General features: G+C 54.6%; 2 protein-coding genes across 37 annotated transcripts in view; both read right to left on the reverse strand.

Annotated features, from left to right (window-relative positions):
• RBFOX3 (RNA binding fox-1 homolog 3) overlaps window positions 1-19,582 on the reverse strand; it is a 523,127-nt gene that overhangs the window by 366,528 nt on the left and 137,017 nt on the right. The gene's annotated exons all lie outside the window — the stretch shown is intronic.
• On the reverse strand, window positions 5,501-11,601 carry LOC144336028 (uncharacterized). The gene is made up of 2 exons (XM_077973137.1): window positions 8,340-11,601; window positions 5,501-6,651 (listed from the first exon to the last, which is right to left on the reverse strand). Exons 1-2 carry the CDS (start codon window positions 8,453-8,455, stop codon window positions 5,574-5,576), a joined length of 1,194 nt encoding a protein of 397 aa, XP_077829263.1. The 5' UTR covers window positions 8,456-11,601; the 3' UTR covers window positions 5,501-5,573.

The raw sequence follows: 19,582 nt of genomic DNA on the forward strand, positions 1-19,582 counted from the left end.
TCTGGATCTTGGTTTACCCATCTATGGAATGGGGGTGATTGCAGGGCCTCCCTCGGGGGATTGCTTTGAGGATCAAATGAGTGAATTTCTGCAGGAGTCCTCAACCTGTAGTCATGGCAGTGTGTCCTTTCCGTAAACCCAGGATGAAATGCTAACAGCCGTGGTTTTCTACAGAGGCTATGCCAGAGCTGAAGAGCGCGTGTTGGCTCTGCCCAGGCCCAGCGGCCACGCTGGCCACACCCCAAGTCCAGAGCGATGCCCAGAGAACAAACCGCTCTAGGCCCTCTGGGGCAGTGGCTTCATCTCATTTGTGAAAGGGGGAGCTGCGTGGCCAGCAGGGATGGCCACAGAAGCTGGAGCATCGCAGTGGGGCTGCTCTCCTCCTCCTGGTGGCAGACGGGGCTGCGGGCCCTGAGTGGCCAGCTCAGTGGTCACAGAGGGACAGGCCTCATCTCCTTGGCACCCTTAGGAGTGGTGGCAGGGAAGCTGGTGGGAGGCAGGGATGTCACCCAGAGTTCCAGGATAAGAGGGGACTGGCAGGCCGCCTGCTGTAGCCTCACAGCCCCACTGGGGTTATGGAGAGAAACAGTGCCGTGTAAGAGTGTGCAGAAGAGTGGGTGTGGAGATGTGTGGGTGTGTGCAGGTGTGTGCAGGCACATGGTGTGTGTGTGTGTAGATGTGTGTGCAGAGGCATGCTGGCATGTGGGGTGGTGCAGGGGTGTGCTGTGTGCACAGTGTGTGCACATCCCCACGAGGGCCAAGATCCACAGTTCCCCACAAGCTGCACATCTCCTCCCTCTGGGTCTCTGGGACGAGCCTGGGGCCGGCGAGCCTCACCCCGGAGGACCCTGGAGGACAGATCTTCTCCTGTGTTTTGCCAGCTCCCTCAGGCCCCCACACACAGCTACAGCCTGACACCGGGCGCGAGGGAGGCTCTCAAAACAGCTTGGCTGGCAGAGGAGGGGACAGGCGGCTGACTGCATGCCCAGGAGCCGAGCTCTGGGATCCCAGGGACACCTCTCAGCCCAGGGTGGACAGCAGGCTGTGATCCGGGGCAGGACTGGGCCCTGTGTGCCCCCCGTGGTGAGTTGGGAAGCGTCTTTGGTGACGTCCTGTGTAGGAAATGTATTCTGATGAGGGGTTGCACAGGAGGACACCTCTCAGATGCGTCAGGGGAGGCAATTCCGTCTGGAGCTCTGCCCCACCACCTCTGCTCTGCCCACCCCATGCCAACCTGGCACCTCCTCAGCCCCCTTCTGCACCTCTCCCCTGTTCTCAGAAGGGTGGCCAGAACCCATTCCCCACCCAGCCACATGCCCCGGACCTGGGCACATCATTCTCCCGGCTCCCAGGGCACTCTCTCGAGCCTTTCCTCAGCACACCCCCAAATCCAGCTTCCAGGGAGTCTGAGGCTGCTCACGTCTGTCCTGCCCCAGGGCCAGGTGGCTCTGTCTGCTGCATCCCTGCCAAGCCCTTCCTGCCCCTCCTGTCCTGCCCTCTGCAGAGGCCCAGTCCCACTACCCCTCCCATCCACCAACCTCACCTCTGTTGGGATCAAAAGCACTGCCGCTCCCCCACCTTGCCCACCAAGCCCTCCTAGCACCCCCAATCCCTAGCTGTTTGTGGGTCCTCCTGGCCTGCCCGCAGCAAAGGGGTCCACTCACTCTTGAACCCAGTCAAGAAAATCCAAGGAATCATTTCATACCATCTGGCCCTGTGCATTACCACACAGGGAGAAATGGGAGTTTGGCAAGGAATCAAAGGCCCAGAGAGGTTAAGTGGCCTGTACGGAGTCACACAGCTCATTAGGTGAAGACATCTGACCCACCCTAGGGCTCTTGTGGCCCACGCCAGAAACAGCCCTATTCACACCGACTGCAGAGACTTGGAAGATGATACGAGCTGAGCCAGGGTCTCATCTGATGGCCCCATGTGGTGATGGGCCCATTCCCATTGCAGCTCCTCAGTATTCGAGGCCTGGGGTTTGGGGGCACTGCACCCAGAGGCAGGAGATACCACGTCCCTGCGCCCACTCAGACTGGGCTGCTACAGAGCCAGCCACATGCACGGAGGCCCGACAGCATTCCCCATGGGGTGTGTGCAGGCCTGGCAGCGTCCCCCTCCGTGGGGTGTGCGTAGGCTGGACAGTGTCCCCGTCCATGGGGTACGTGCAGGCCTGGCAGCATCCCCCTCCATGGTGTACATGGGCCCCACTTTTCTTGTATCTTAAAAATGAGCCCCATACTGGAGGAAGCTGGATATGCTACTCCCAGGTCAGCAGCCAGAAAAGAATCCAAAGGCGCTACCATGACGGGGGAGCGGAGAGGGGGCGAGGCAGGCCCTGAGCAGTGGCATCTGGGGAGGAGGAATTCGGAAATTGTTGGCCAGGAAGAAACTGCCCCACACTTCTGCCCAGGAGAGACCACCTAAGGGTCATCCAGGAGGGTCAGTGGTAACTGAAGGTGGGAATCGGATGAGCCCAGGAGAGTGGCCAACTGGGCCCAGAAATGGTCAGACAGGACTCCGTGGGAGGTGCCACCACGGAGCCCGTGGCACCTTTGAGCAGAGACCAGGCACACGGGTGTGTGCACACACACACTCACACACGCACACAGTCACGCACTCACATGCGCGCGGATGCTCAAGTTCAGAGGAACCTATCCACACACACATTCATTCACAGTCACACACTTCCACGGTCACATTCTCAGACACACACACTGGCTCACAGCATCAGACGGACACAGATATTCACACATTCCACACTCATGCTCATCAACAGAGCTGCAGTCACACACACAGCCACACACAGCCCCATGCTCCGCACGCACCCTTGACATCTGCAGCGGCACCTCCAGCCCGGCCTCCCCCGAGGGCCACCCAGGTGTCCAGTGCTGCGTGGCGTCTGCCTCTCTCGGACATCACACCGACCAGGTCCCACCCCAAGCCTGAAGGACATCACACTGGCCAGGTCCCACCTCAAGCCTCAAGAACATCACACTGACGAGGCCCCACCCCAAGCCTGAAGGACACTGATAGGGTCCCACCCCAAGCCTTCATGTGCTCGAGAGCCTGTTCCTCTCCCAGGCAGTCTTTCTTTCTGCTGCTCAACCTGGAAATCTGAGCATCATCCTTGCTCTGTCCTCTTCTCCCAACCCGCTTCCCACCAACTCTGTTTGTTCTGCCTCCCACTCTGACCCTGTCTGTCCTCTCTAGGGTCTCCCTCCAGGCACCAGGGACATCTGGGGCTGGGTCCTTCTCGGTGGGGGCGTCCCGTGTGCTGTAGGACGTTTGGCAGCATTCCTGGTCCCCACCCACTGGACGCCAGGGGCAGCCCCCTCCCCAGCTGTGACAACCCCAGACATTGCCACGCATCCCCTGCTTGAGAGAACTGACCCCGGACCAAGCCCCAGCCCCTCACCCGGACACCACACTGGGTCCCCACGGGGTCTCTCTGCCTCTGACCTAGTTCCTTCTAACCATTTACCAGAGCATTCTTTTAAAATATTAACCGGTGAATTTCAGAGATGCCATCATTTTATAAAGACACTGTTGAATACGTATTTATACAAGGCCAGAGCCCCTCCTGAGTCAGACCCCCAGGAGTTTCCACCACACTTGAATTGATTCAAACCCCCCAGGGCCCTTCAGAACCTGCCTCTGCCCACCCTGGACTGGCCCCCTCCATGTCTAAGCCACAGCTCTCTCCGTCTTCCAAACACAAGCTCAAGAGGTCTGGGTACGAGTCAGTCCCACTGCCTGGAACAGCCCTCTACTCTCTGTCCCCAGCCACCCACTCAGCACAGGGTTGCCTCCTCCCATCCTAAATCCCCCGAGTTGTTCTGTATCCCAGACCTGCCCATTTCCATGGGAGTCCTTCCAACAGTTAGTCATGAATTGTATGTGTGTGTTATAGGCAGAGGTACAGGCATAGGTGTATTGATAGAGAAGATAATGAGGTAGGCTGACACAGGTGACACACACGTGGCACAGGCAGGGCGAGGTCTACGGGCACCCTCCTCCCCAGGCCATGGGCTCCTGGGGGCGCAGCTGCCCTGCTTCCCGATCCCCTGAGCAGAAGCCGCCGGCCCATGTCCAGCATGGAGTGGGGCCTCGTTAGAATATTTCAGGGTCGATGGTCAGACGGATGAGGGCCTTATGGCCCGGCCTTGTGTAGCAGTGGAAAAGGGGCTACCATGAACACAGACTGGAATCGACAGCTCTCACCATGTGGTGTGTGCCGACACTCCTCACTGGGGTGTTGGGGGAGCGGTTGCTTTAATATGGCTCATGAATTGGGGGCACGGCCTTTCTAATCTCCGCAAATGTCATCGACTTCCAGAGATCTGTGAAATCGCCCAACCAAGACACGTGGCCGCTAACTCCTTCTAACGTGCCTTCATGTCCTCCTCAACATTCCAGCCGCTCTTCCTGAAGCCCGGGGCCAGCAGCCCCGTGTAGATGTCCCTGGGACCTCCATTTCTGGGGCAGTTGGGGCACCCTCTCTCCCCAGGACGGCGGCAGCACAGAGCAACAGCTGGTCTCTGCTCCCAAAGAGATGCAGAGAATGAATGCGTCCTAGGCCAGTCAGGCCCTGGGACTGTCCCCGCAATGTCCCTGCCCACAACAGCCATGAGATCCCTGCCCTTAGGCAGCGAATCCAGAGTGGGGAGGTGCAGGCAAACCCTTGAGACACTTCAGTGCATAAGGGAACGGAATGTGACTTCTGAGAGCAGAGGCGACTTGAAGAACACAGCCCAGCACAACAGCATAAAGAAGGTCTGGTGTTCAGGAAAAGGTGTGGCGGTCAACGGATTCCTCCAGAAAACACGGTGGGTGGGGAGCCAGAGGTCTTTGCCATCCAGCAGTGAGGCCACAGCACAACCTCTCCTGGGCCAGAGCAGCAGAAGCCCCCATGTCCCTTGACCTTGCAGTCATGCAACCGGGCCCAGGCCATCTTTGCAGGGCAGGGGACCTGGGTGTGCCTCCCCAGGTGGGTAACAGCGTAGGCAGTTGGGCAGGGAAGGAGCAGGGAGAGGTCTGTCTACCAGGCCCACATGGTAGGCAGGCACACGGTGTCTCCAAGCAGTCGGCACACACGGTTACCCTTAATGGGACTGCGCTGCCTGACTCATTCACTCTGAATCTGTCGGGGCCTTGTTTTTGTTTTTTGTTTGGAAATAATTACGGATTCACTAGAAGGGGCAGAGAAAAGTGCAGGTGCCTTGCCCCCTTCACCCAGCTTCCCGCAATGTTGACGTCTCACATAACCACCATGCAACCAGGAAACGGAGACGGCGCAGTACACAGGGCTGACTCAGATTCCCCAGTGATATACACACGTGTGTGTGCATCTGTGCGTGCACGCCTGTGTGTGCGTGTGTGTGTGTGATATGTAGCTCTTTGCCATTTTATCACATGTGCAGCATCGTGCAACTCTCACTGCAGTTGAGATATAGAACTGTTACATCACCAAAAAAGCCTAGGTTTGGGGGTTTATTTAATTTTTTTTTTTTAAAAAAAGGTTGAAAACTAAGAATTGTCACAGCAAGTAAGTGAGCTCTCCTGCAGTGCTAGGCCAGCTCGGCTGAGCTGGGGCGCGGGCAGCGGCTGGGCAGTCTGCTTCCTGAGTGGAGGAGCAATTTCCTGGTGTCCGGGGACTCTGGGTGGCAAAGCAGGGAGAGAACAAGGGGAGAGATGCTGAAGCCCTCGCCCCTGCTACAGGACACCCAGCTGAGAAACAGCCACCGGCTTCCTCTCCTGCTCCTGCCTTCACACTCCCCTCCATCTCTGGTTCCTGGGCACTGTTCCCTCTCTCTGTCCCTCAAAGCAGCATGGCTGGATCTAATGGCAACCACAGGAAGCTGGGGCACCCCCCTGTGCAGAATGTGAGGCGCGGCCGTGGGCTGCCAGGCTTCCTCCTGTGCCCACTTCGTCCTTCTCAGGGTCTCCCTGTCTGCATCGTCTGTGCAGCACCCAGACCTGACCAGCTCTGCAGCCCAGGCACGCGGAAACCCTCCTCTAGGCACTCTACAGCCTGCTGCTCTCAAGAGTAAGGTCCCCAGGTCCCTCTTCTGGCATAACCCACAGGCCCAGGTGGCTCTCAGAGCACACAGAGACAGCAGCAATGCCGCAGTGTCACCTCTTTGGGGCCCTGGAGGTTCCGAGGCTCCGGAATCAGGGAGGGCTGCTGTTCTTCCACCAGCTGGCACTGGCCATGTGGGAGGCGCCGGGGAGGCTGGAGGGCAGGGGCAGATGTGCAGAGCATTCAGGACTCTCTGCCCTCCACCCACCCTCCAAGGCTGGACTTCATTTTTCTCCAAGAAGTGGGGAGTCCTGGGGAACCCAGTGTGGCCAGATGGCACAGAGCACAGTGGGGTGGATGGTACTGGGCAACGTCCTGCCCGGCAGAGGAAGGGGATGCCAAGGAGCAGATGGTACTCCAGGCTGCAGGACACCAGGCGAGGGAGCAGGCCATCATGAGGTAGTGCTATGTTCCCCTGGAGGTCAAGTCCACCACCCCCACCCCCACCACACCTAGAGACTTCCAGGCCACCCTTAACACTGGCTGCCTTCTGTTTTTTTTTGTTGTTGTTGTTGTTTTGTTGTTGTTGTTGTTTTTTGAGACGGACTCTGGCTCTGTTGCCCAGGCTGGAGTGCAGTGGCCGGATCTCAGCTCACTACAAGCCCCGCCTCCCGGGTTCACGCCATTCTCCTGCCTCAGCCTCCCGAGTAGCTGGGAGTACAGGCGCCCGCCACCTCGCCCGGCTAATTTTTTTTGTATTTTAGTAAAGACGGGGTTTCACCGTGTTAGCCAGGATGGTCTCGATCTCCTGACCTCGTGATCCGCCCGTCTCGGCCTCCCAAAGTGCTGGGATTACAGGCGTGAGCCACCGCGCCCGGCCACTGGCTGCCTTCTTAAAGGCTAAGAATAAGGTCCCTTGACACAATGGCAGGTATTGGAACACACCTGTTCCTTGCAGGTGGGACACAGAGACGATGATGGTGAGGTTGGGGGAGACGGGATTTAAGAGTGAGGGTTATGGGATTCAGGGTTACCGTTTCATTTCCTCATTCAACAAACACATTTTGAGCACCAGAAATCTCCCTCAGAAAACAGTCACACGATGTCTGTTGTGTGCCTCGAACAGTCAATAGTCAAATATCCCTTGATGGATGAATGGATAAACCCAACGTGGTAGGTCCAAGCAGCGGAAGATTACTCAGCTGCGAAAAGGACTGAGGCATCGACAGGTGCTGCAATGTGCTGCAGAAGGGCAGGTTTGACTCCATTTTTCTGAAATACTCAGAACAGGCAAATCCACAGAGACAGAATGCAGAGGGGTGGCTGCCAGGGGCTGTGGGAGGGGATGGGGAGAGGCTGCTAATGAGTACAGGACCTCTTTCTGGGGTGATGGCCATGTTCTAGAACTTGACACAGGTGATGGTTGCACAATATTCTCAATGTGCTGAATGTCACTGAATCGCACACTTTGAATCAATTAATAGTTCACGTTATGTACAATTTTATCTCATTTTTAAAAAATGGGGCCCTCTCTGATTCTTCTGCTCCCAGGTGAGTTCCAAGTTTTGTCCTCTTCACCTCAACTCCAGCAGCAGCTTCCTAAAAGGCTTCCAGTCTATCGTCCACCACACTACCACCACAGTCAGCTCCCCCAAATCCAGCTCATCAGGTCTCGCTCTCCCTCCCTGCAGGTAGAGCTCACAGGACCTCGCCAGCTAAGGCCACGCCCCAACCTCAAGCCCCATGCCCCAGCCACTCTGACCTCTCTTGCTGCACTTACATAAGTCATGCTAGGATGGTTTAAATGTGTCCCCTGACGTTCACGTGTTGGAAACTTAATCCTGCCACAGGATGCTGAGAGGTGGGGCCTAACAAAGGTAATGAGGTCATGAGGGTCTGCCCCCATGAATAGATTAATGCAGTTATTGTGGGAGTGGGTTCATTATCACGAGGGTGGGTTTGTTATCAAAGTGAGTTCAGGCGGGGCACGGTGGCTCATGTCTGTAATCCCAGCACTTTGGGAGGCCGAGGCGGGCGGATCACAAGGTCAGGAGATGGAGACCATCCTGGCTAACAAGGTGAAACCCCATCTCTACTAAAAATACAAAAAATTAGCCGGGCGTGGTGGTGGGCACCTGTAGTCCCAGCTACTCGGGAGGCTGAGGCAGGAGAGTGGCATGAACCCGGGAGGCAGAGCTTGCAGAGAGCCGAAATGGCACCACTGCACTCCAGCCTGGGTGACAGAGTGAGCCTACGTCTCAAAAAAAAAAAAAAAAAAAAAAAAAAAAAGTGAGATCAGCTCCCTCTTGCTCACGCTCTTTTGCCCTTCCACTTTCCACCATGGGAGGATGCAGACCTGCACCAGATGCCAGGGCCATGTTCTTGGACTTCCCAACCTCTAGAAGCAAGGGCCAAGTAAATGTCTATCATTTACAAATTACCCAGTCTGTAGTATTCTATTACAGCAACATAGAATGGACTAAAACACAGTGCCCTTTTTTATAACCTCCATGCCTTTGCTCTGTGTGCAGTTCCAGGCTCACCAGTTCTTCCCAGAAAACTTCTATGCATGCTTCAAAACCCACTCAAAAGCCTTTCCATTGGGCCCCCAAAGTGTGTGTTCTGCCTGACTGCAAAGGATGGATAAACTGTAACCTATCTGTCTACTCCATGAAACAGCAAGCTCCCCAAGGGGGTTGTGGGGGGGACACATTACATTCATCTGGGATCCTGAGGACCCAGCACGATGAGTAACACATCCTTTCATTTCACAAATACCATTGAAGGCCCAGGATTCAACAAGGAATGAATAAAAGATGGTGAGTCATGAGAACTCAGCCCATGAGGACCTCTGGCTGCCACAGGGAAATATTCTCTTCTCATTCATATTATTTCTGTTCTGCTTCTCAATACCACCACCCAAGTCTCCTGTTCTCCCTGGGACAGTGAGCTGAACAGCTGGGGAGGAGGAGGAAGATGGAGAGATTGCATCTCCAACCATTTCCTCCTTCTTTGAACTCCAACAGCATGTGTAGGTGGAACTCTACCATTTTAACAATTATAGACTACATCTTATCCTTTCTATGCCTTGCGAAGAGTCCCCAGCCCTGCTGAGTACAGGGTCTCAGCACGCTGCCCATTTCCCCATGGTGAGCATCACTTACTGCAGTGGGTTAAACAGTGGACCCCCAGAACCCAGATTCATCCAGAACCTCAGAAATGACCTTATTTGGAAACAGGGTCTGCACAGATGTCATTTGTTAAAACTCTTGAGACGAAATTGTCCTGGATTTAGGATAGGCCCCCAATCCAATGACTGGCATGTTTATGAGAAAAAGAAGGGGATTTGGACAGAGACATAGAGGAGAAGGCCATGTGAGACAGAGGCAGAGGCTGGAGGAATGCAGACACAGGCTGAGGAACGCCATGGGTGACCAGCAACCCCTGGAAGGTGCAAGGGGCAAGGGAAGTTCTTCCTCAAAGCACCTTGATTTCTCACTTCTGGCCTCCATAATTGTGAGAGAATACATTTCTGTTGTTCAAAGCCATCTAGATTTTGGTAATTTTTTCTGGTAGCCCTAGAAAATTAACCCACCTGCTAACAAACTACAATTTATGGATGTGTTCAGTGTCTGCCTCTCTCTCTAGAACAAAAGTTCTATGAGGGGAGGTATTTCTATCTGTATCCACCAATGAGTACCAAGCTCCTAAGACAGTGCCCCGCAAATAGTACGTGGCCAAAAAACACTCATGAGATGCATGAATGATGTAATGATGAGATGCACAGGCTGCCTGAGCCCGACTCCCAGCTCTGCCACTGAGGCACTAGTGGCATGACCTTGGGCAAGTTCTCTAACCCCACTGGACTGCAGATTTCTCTTCTGTAGGGTGGAAAGAATGATTTAAAAAAAAAAAAGTCATGGAGCATTACATGGATTCAATGCCTAGGAAGGCATAGACGGTGTCTTACCCACAGTTAGCACTCAATATTAAACGTTAGAAATGAAGTCGTTCGAGAAAAAATTAACAGTGGCTCTCAACTGGGGGCAAATGTTGCTCCCCAGGATACCTGAGACAAATGCCTGGAGACATTATTGGCTGTTACAACTCGGTGGGGGGATTGCTACTGTCTCTAGTAGACGGAAGTTAGAGATGCTGCTCAGTGTCCTACAGCCCAAAGCATCAATAGTGCTGAGGTTGAGAAGTCCTGATATAAAGTAAAAATGGCTTCTGGAGAGAAAGAAGCAAGACGTAAAAATGAAATAAAGTCCCAGATACGGAATTATAAAAGTGGGGAAATGAATACACACACATCTATCTTTCCAACCCATTAGCTGCCATATTGAAAGCTCCTAAAGAGCGTCTCCAGCCCAGGCACAGGGGTTATCTGACATCTACTTCTTCTGGGACACTCTCAGCCTAAGCCCACTCCCAGGTGGAGAAGAGAAAGCAAGAGAAGCCTCTTTTAGCATTCTTCGACTGCTCTCTTGCCACTGCCACCTCCACCACCATTGCCACTGCCACTGCCACCTCCACCACCATTGCCACTGCCACTGCCACCTCCACCACCATTGCCACTGCCACCTCCACCATGATTGCCACTGCCATTGCCATCTCCACCACTACTGCCACTGCCACCTCTACCACCATTGCCACTGCCACTGTCACCTCCACCACCACTGCCACCTCCACCAGCGTTGCCACTGCCACCACCACCTCCACCACCGTTGCCACTGCCACTGCCACCTCCACCACCATTGTCACTGCCACCTCCACCACCATTGCCACTGCCACCTCCACCACCATTACCACTGCCACTGCCACCTCCACCACCATTACCACTGCCACTGCCAACTCTACCACCATTGCCACTGCCACCTCTACCACTGCTACCTCCATCACCATTGCCACTGCCACTGCCACTTCCACCACCATTGCCACTGCCACTGCCACCTCCACCACCATTACCACTGCCACTGCCACCTCCACCACCATTGGTAGCAGCCGTGACAGCTTTCCTAGGGCTGCTCTGCAAAAACAAACTCCTCCTGGGCTTAACCCTAAGCCCTTGGCAACCACCAATTATGGGGAACTTGACTGCTGCTTTGCTGGACCCAGACCAGGAAATCCAGATGGGAAGACGCAGGAGTGCACTAGCTCCTCATGCTCTATGGCGAGGGCTCTGTGAAACGGGTGCACATCAGGAAATGTTTGCTCTCCCTTCACCACCAAGGAGACTGGCCGATTTCCTCTCCTCCAAGCTTCTTCCGACGGAGAAAGAAAATTCCCAGAAAGACGTTTGGGGAAATGTTAGTGACAGCCTGGAGAAGAGGGGAACGTTTGCATGGGTGCGCCTTTGTGCCTGCCCGAGGTGCCGTCCATCAGTAATGCCAGCTTGGGGAGGATGCCCATCAAGGTGGAGCAGGGGCACAGAGGTGTCACGTGCACCTCAACCCACAGAGGAAGGACACTCGGTACATCTGTCGGGGCGGCCCGAGGACAGGCGACAGATTCCCCCGCAGACATCTGCCTGCTGGAGGAACGTGCCATGATGCAGAGACCGGGGGGAGGCGAGGAGAAGCGAGGAAGGGAGGCAACTCTTTTTATAGCAAGTGAGCAAACAAACAAACAGTTTTGCCTTAAGAAGCCAAAAAGGAAAAAAGAAAAAGCAGGAGGATACATTTCTGCCGCCGCTGGGAGCACCGTAAGAGCCATCTTGGTTGGCCACAGGAAGAAGTGCAGGGTGCCAGGCACACTGAAGCCAGGGCCTTCCCTCCACGGCCCCGAGGACAGCTGAGAACAGGCCAGTCCAAGCCTCTCAGATGCCAGCAACGTGCTGGCACAGGGCTGGCCCTGTTGTGAACGATTCCTCAGTCCCTGCAGAAGCTCAGTGAAGTCGGATGGTCACTAACCCGATTTTACAGGCGACGAGGGTGAGGCTTGGCCAGTTAGCAAGTGGGGAACCAGGAGGTGGCCCCAGCTCTGAGCCCCCACCTGCCACACTGCCACAGGGACCCGAGAGTCTCCCGCTGATGAGCTCAGCCTTCTGAAAGTGAGGTGGAAGTGAAGGACTGCAAATCCTAAGTTAAACCCTCTGGCTTCTCCCCACCTCCCTCGTGTCTTCCTCCTCTGGCCTTCAGACCCTTGAGCCGATGAAATGCACCACGACCTTGGCTTCCCGAGGCGGCCTCCCCTCACCCCAACACGGGAGCTGACATTGTGCATTCCATTCAGAGCTCCCTTTGTTCAGGCCGCATAGAAACCGGAGCTGCTCGTCAGAGAAAAGCTCCATCCCATAATAAACAGCATGAACTATTTATAACCCTGAAAACATCTTTATTATTATTTTTCTTCCCTCCAGAAACAATCTCACACAATCCTGTTAAGTACACACCACGGAGGACTGGAGGGCCGCCGGCCGGGGCTGCTTCCCCTGGCCCTGCCCAGCGAACAGATGGCAGTGTGGGCGTTAGGTACCAGCCTCCTGGCAATCCGAACATCTGTTCCCGTTAGAAAATGCTAATTGCCATCAATCAGGACAGCACCTACCCACATTTACATGCAAGCACACATGCAAAAAAAAAAAAATACATCTAAATTTCTCCAAGTGCAACACTCCCTGCATGTTAACTAGCCTGAGCTTTGCCTCAGCCTCGGAGGAGCAGCCCTGCGGCCAGCTTCTGGTCTGGAGGGCTCCCGCCGGGGCCTGCCCTGGGCCCACAGCAAGGAGTGAGGTTAGGGAGTCACTCGGCAGGCAGCCATGCTTCAGCCCCCCAGTGGCCTCTCATCCGCCCAGCAGGGAGTAGGCGTGGGATCGTGGCCTGGGCAGTGTCGGCCGCCTGGACAGAATGCCTCCCTAGCCTGGGTGTTTCTCTCTATGCCTCCACAAAGCCGCTCCTCCTGCTCCATCTGTTCCCGATGTCTGCACCCATTCCCCCTTCCATGAGCAAAGCTTCTGGGCATCCCCGTGGCCCCCAGGAACAACCCAGCTGGATCTCTCCGCCCAGAGGTCGTCTCCATATCCACATCCAAGGGCTGGCCCATGAGGCTCCCTCTGCCCAAAGTGCATGTGTGGAGACGCCTGGCAGCTCCAAGCCGAGGTCCCAGGCCCAGTCTCCTTTGGGTTGTGTTTTCTACCCCGTGGGACTGAGGACAAGACCTCTCCAGCATGTCAGGTGGGGCTGGGCCCCAGCGGCTTCCTCCCTCCTCTGGCGTGGAAGCCCTGGACTTGTGAGGCCCTGCACCCTCTCCTGGATTGCTCTCTGGTTGAGCATCATGCAACCACAGGCCTCGGTGATCGGGGAGAGTCCTGGGGGCAGGGGGCGAACACAGGCAGTGGAAAGGAAGCAAGGCTGCCCCAGACAGGTGGGTGACCCAGGAGGGAGAAGGGCAGCACTTGCAAGTGTCTGCCCCTTGGGAAGCCGAGGCAGAACCTCCCTCCTTCCTCGCCTGGCTTTCTGCAGAACCCCTGCCCTCCCCAAGGAGCACAGGCCCAGGCTACTCCCTGGGATCTTGGGAGGGTCACCTGCAGCCCTTCTGGAGACCACAGGGACCAATAATGTGCCACAGTGACCTCAGGCCATGTGTGCCATTGGAGGACCCTCTGCGTTTCCAGAAAGTGAGCTGGAAACATTGGCCTATTATATAATGAAAGTCCCCCCCACACACACCCTCCCCAAGAGAAAGCGATTTTGCTAATTTTTCTCCCGGGCGGCAGGCGCCGTTGCCAGCCTTGGTTGCTATGGGGCCCAGTGACTGGTTTGAGTGGTAAACTCAGGGGATTGGAGGAGAGGTTTCCATGGGGAGCCACACAGTGCAGCCGGCGAGAGGCCACAGGTCCCCCCACCTGGGGCAGCCCACACGACCAGGTGTGAAGAGGGCCTCCTGGACCCAGCCCTGGCAGGGACCCCATAACATGCACGAGCCATCTCCATGACATCATAACAGGGTCTTGTAATGGGGACATCCATGTCTGTGAACCAGGTACAGGCTTCCTATGCGCACATGTATGACACATGCCATAGGCATACACTCTACATGTCTAGGTAAAGTGCAGAGCTGGCACTGCCACAGGCACGTGTTATGACCTCATCGAGATGGCTCAGGCTTGCGGTGGCATCACCTGCCAGGTCTGGGTCCAAGAGGCCCTCCTCACACCTGGCGGTGCAAGCTGCTGCAGATGGGGGGGTCCCAGGGCCTCTCACCAGCCACACTGTGCTGCTTCCCATGAAACCCTCTCCTCTGATTCTTGAGAGAGGCTGGTGTGTGGCTGAGGTCCCCAGAGTAGGGTGTCTTTCTCAGAGATTTGAGGGGATGAGTGGTAAATAAAGAAGTGAGTGGGGATGGGGGCAGAGAGGGGAGGAGGGGAGGAGGGAGACAGGGTGGAAAAACTCAAAGAACCTTGCTTCCAAATTTCCTTTAAATTTGGACTTCTTTTAAGATGATCCCCCTTGGTGCCAGGTAAACTCATGTGTACGTTGAGGACACGAGGCCACCTGATGTCCCGGGGGCATGTCCCAGCTGTGCACCTGTGGCCAGAACTCCTGGGCGCCCCCCTGCTCTGCCTGCCTGACAGAGAGGCTTATCCCCACCAGCAGCTCCGCTCCTGAGCTTCCTAACTGCAAAGGGTGGGGGGCAGCACCTGTTCCGTGGGGCTCAGGCCCTCAGGCTCCATGAGTGCCAGGGTCCCTGGAATGTGTGCCCCACCTGCCTCCTGCCAGGATCCAGGAGTGGGAACCTCTCCTCCCGGAGCTGCACTTTCCCTGGGCTCACTATGGTCTTTGTTTGGAATCACAGTGTTTCTCTCTGCTATGGGCCTTTGAGTCCTCCCAAGAAGGTACCTTGAGCAAGCTCTCTGGGAAGTTGGCCTCCTCCTCGGCTTGCCCCCTCCCACCACGCCCTCTGACCTTCTGATTTCTCTGCAGCTCCTGAGCATGGCCTGTCTCCCTGCAAGGTGCCATGGATATGAGGACCCAGGAGACAGTTCTTCTCCAACAGCTGAGTCAGATATCATGCCTCCTCCCTGCCTCTCACTTCCCACTTTGCAGACTTACTGCCTGCATTGTTTTGTTCCCTGAGCCCTAGGAGCTGAGAGAGGCTCTGGTTAACCAAGAAGGACTGTGGAGCCAGGAAACCCAATCTTGACCATTTGCCCTTCCGACCCTGAACCCCACATGCTAAGACCAAAGGAGGATGAAGTTTCCAAAATCAACTTCACAATAATGATAGAAATTAATGAGTTCCACATAGATAGGCAGATAGACAGGGGATGACGCATGAATAAATGGATACCTGCATAGATGGATAATAGACAGATGAGTGGATGGATAGGCAGATGGATATAGAGACATACAGATAGACAGGCAGGTAGACAGGTGATAGATGATGGACAGATGCATAGACAGATGATGGATGGATGGACAGGTAGGTAAACAGATACATAGATGGATGATTGAACAGACAGATAATAGATCAACAAATGGATGGACAGATGGATACACACATGGATGATAGATACATACACAGACATAGATAGATCGATAGAAGATGGGCAGGCAGGCAGATAGACAGGAGGATGGATGAATGAATACATGGATAGATAGATAGATAGATAGATAGATAGATAGATAGATAGATAGGCAGGCAGATAGACAGGAGGATGGATGGATGAATGGATGGATGGGTGGGTAGATAGATAGCAGATAGGCAGGCAGATAGATAGACAGGAAGATGGATAGATAGATAGGAAGATAGATGGCAGATAGGCAGGCAGATAGGCAAGGGGATGGATGGATAGGTAGGTAGGTAGGTAGGTAGGTAGGTAGGTAGATAGATAGATAGATAGATAGATAGATAGATAGATAGATAGATAGACAGACAGACAGACAGATAGATAGATAGATAGAAAGAAGATAGGCAGGCAGACAGACAGACAGGAGGATGGATGGATAGATTGGTTGATTGATAGAGAGAGAGAGAGATAGATACAGATAGATATGGATATAGCTCCTCTATAAAGGAGAAAATGTACAAAAAAAGCCTATATTTTCCCCTATACCTCCTTTATGGGTCATTCAGAAAGGTTGGTCTGGGTCCTGACATCGAGTTGGCAGCAGAGGAGCCAAGGACTCAAGCCAGTTGAATTCTCACTGGTCACGAGCTGTCTGACATGTATGCTGCATGGGCTCAAGTCCAGGTCTTGGGGCCCCTTGGCCACCTATGTGGTCCTGGGAATCCCCTCCAGGCACCAGGGACCAGACCTGACCTGAAACAGGGATGTGTGTAGAGAGGACCCCACTCCACATCAGGGCGCCTGGTCCTGCCTAATGCTCCAGCCTGGACAACTGCCATGTGCCTACATTCTGCTGTCCCTGTCCCCTATCCTGCAGGTAAGCAGCTGACCACCTGCTCGCACCTCCCATCTCCCTATGGCACATGCCCCACCCCACCACCCTTTAGGTGCCACGTTGAGCCTGTGGGACTAGACTCACTCCCTCCGCCCACAACTGCACACAACTGGATATGTTGTGCAAAAAACAGTTTCGGCCTCCCTCATTCCACCAGGATGGGGTGATCTGAGCCAAAAGAGGGAAGGACCTCCAGTTAAATGTAATGGGGAGGGCAGCTTGTTCACGTGGAGTCAGGAGAACACGCATGAAGGAGAGCGCTCATGAGGGAGAGCACGCATGGGGGAGAGCATGCACAGGGGAGAGCACGCACAGGGGAGAACGCGCACAGGGGAGAACGCGCACGAGGGAGAACATGCACGAGGAAGAACATGCACGAGGGAGAACACGCACAAGAGAGAGCGTGCATGGAGATGGAAGACCATCTCATCATCTCCAGCCGGTGGCTCCTCACCCTAAAACACATCCCTGGCAGGGTGCTCCAAGGAGTGACTAAGAGCCAGGGTGAGGTTCGTAAGCACGTGCAGGGCCTCCTGCAGACCACGGGCGCCTCAGAGGAGAGGCTGTCATGGGTCATCTTTATGTCATCCTTACATTTAGCTCCACACACACAGCCCCTGGTCCCGATACAGACCCAAAAGGGCCCTGCGAATGTTGGAGAAAGAACAGTTGTGTGCTTTAATTTCACCTGAACTCAGGAGATCACTACTTGAGACACCACCGCAGCCCCAGTGGCCCACATGTGTGTACCTGGGACGTCCTCCTGGCCCCAGTGGCCCACGTGTATGTACCTGGGACGTCCTCCTGGCCCCAGTGGCCCACATGTGTGTACCTGGGACGTCCTCCTGGCCCCAGTGGCCCACGTGTATGTACCTGGGACGTCCTCCTGGCCCCAGTGGCCAAAATACCATGTGTCCACCCTGCCAGACAGAGGGGAAAGAGTAAAGACTGTCAACAGCAAATCAGACAGGCTGGTGGGTGAGCTAGGGCTGGAGGGAGGGCTGTCTTCATTCAACAGCTCCCCCCGCCCGAGGCTACTGGCTCCCCGTGTGAAATGTTGCCACATTATAAGCAGAGTCTCGTAAAATTTCAAAGGAAGGTGGCATTAAAATTCTCCTACTCCAAACCACCCCTCAGCACACACATGCATCTAAGGTTAGAATCCCTTCCCCAACATCCTACCACATGCTTCTCAAACTAGGGAACCCCCCTCAGCCCCCAAGGGTGTGCAGAGGTGAGATGAGGGTGGCTGGCCACACAGCCCACGCATGTGCCTCTTCTCACAGTATCCTTTCTAGCCAAAGTGTCTGGGGGAAGTATGACTGTTAGGTTACAGCCAGCACAAGCATATTGTGGATTCAATGTAAGATGTGCTTGAAGTTTTAAGAGAACAAATAAGACTTCAAAGAAATGTCATCCTTTCTCTGGACCCCTTCTAGCAACACACGCCCAGTCCCTCAGGGGCACAGGTTTAGTATTTCCTCTCTTCTGGAGTCTTCCAGGGAAAATGTATACCTCCAGGGAAATGCTATGTGCCTCTCTGTCATCCAAGACAAGCCACTTAATCTCCCTTTGCCTGAGCACAGCCCACTGCATGCATGTTCTAGCTCTGTGATGTACCACCATGAAAAAAAATAACATAAAAGAACCAGTCCTTCCTTTCTATTCAGTGAAGGAGAAAAACTCAACCAAATTAACTGCTTCGTAGGTAGTCAAAATAAGGTTTCTGCTGGCCTCAGTGATAATGCTTGACATCCATACTGCAAAACGGAGGTGACTCCTGGGTCCCTGGCACCCCTCCTGCTGGAAGAGGCCAGGACACACGAAGGGTCTCTCATGGGAATCAGTCGTCATGGCTCTCAGCTCATGGAAAGTGGGGTACGTGACCAGCACTGGTCGGGGTGCGACGCTTGGGGTATTCACCGGGAAATGAGGGCAACGCATTTTTCAAAGAGCGTGCAGGGCTGGGCAAAATACTAAATAATTCAAAAACCATGATGACCTTGCCTTGGGAACTTTTGGAGCAACAGAATGGTTTAGAATAATGACCCATCCAATGACATTCTGGCTCACAGACAAGAAACAATATTCAAACGTCACCTCTGGTCACCCCGGCCTGAGGGACATTTGTTTTGGTGGCTGAGGCAGCCGCCGGTTACCCAGCACTGCGGGCACAGGCATGGGCTTTCTCAGCTACAAATGGCATGACATAAACAAGGAAGGCGCACACACACCTGTCACCTCTCCGTGGACTTCAGTGTTTAAAGGACAATCATCACCCAAAGTGCTTTTTATAACAAGAAAGGACTCTGTGAACGTTGCCAAGTGAGTAGCACTGCCTGCATGCCCGTGGCCAGGGTGTGTGCAGAGCCTGCGTGGATGCAGGCAGATTGGCTGGCCCAGCCCCATGCATCACTCCTGCATCACACCTCACACCTAGGGATCCCACCGTTCTCCAGGGTCAAGGGAGAACACTTCAAGAGAGGCGACTAAATCTCCACCAAGCACAGTATATCAAGGACGCCTCAGGACAACCCTTTATGGAAACCTACTATGTGCAGCACTGTGGTAGAAACAGAGGAAGCTGCAGCCTGCGCCCTTCAGGAACCCCAGAGAGCAAAGGGGACAGGCGACGAGAGACAGGACCAAAGAGGCAGCTCCATGCACAGACGACGACGGCCGCCCAGCTGCCCTCTGCAGATGTGCAGGACCAGAGGGCAGGAAGCTGGGGTGGAGGGTGGGCTCTGGGTCATGCCCACTTGGCCTCCATCCCAGAGAGCAGCTCCCCCAAACCTGGAATGATGAGTGTGCCTGACAGGACCCATCTGAGATAAACCACAGTGGCCATGTTAGCTGGTGGCAGAGGGTTGGGAGTGGTAGTCCTTAAATTATTTTGAAATAATTTAAGAATCACAAGAAGTTGCAAAAATAGTACAGAAAATTCCCGTGCACCCTTCTATTACAGACTGAATCGTGCCCTCTCAAAATTCGTACGTTGAAGTGCTAACCCCCAGTATGTTAGATATGACCTCATTTGGAGATAGGACCCTTCCCAGGCCATATGGGTGGGCCTCGTCCACTCTGACCAGCGTCCTTCTAAGAAGAGAAGATTAGGACACAGACATGCACAGATCAAGGGGCAAAGACACAG

The sequence above is a fragment of the Macaca mulatta genome, chromosome 16 (assembly GCF_049350105.2).
Source record: "Macaca mulatta isolate MMU2019108-1 chromosome 16, T2T-MMU8v2.0, whole genome shotgun sequence".
NCBI lineage: Eukaryota > Metazoa > Chordata > Mammalia > Primates > Cercopithecidae > Macaca > Macaca mulatta.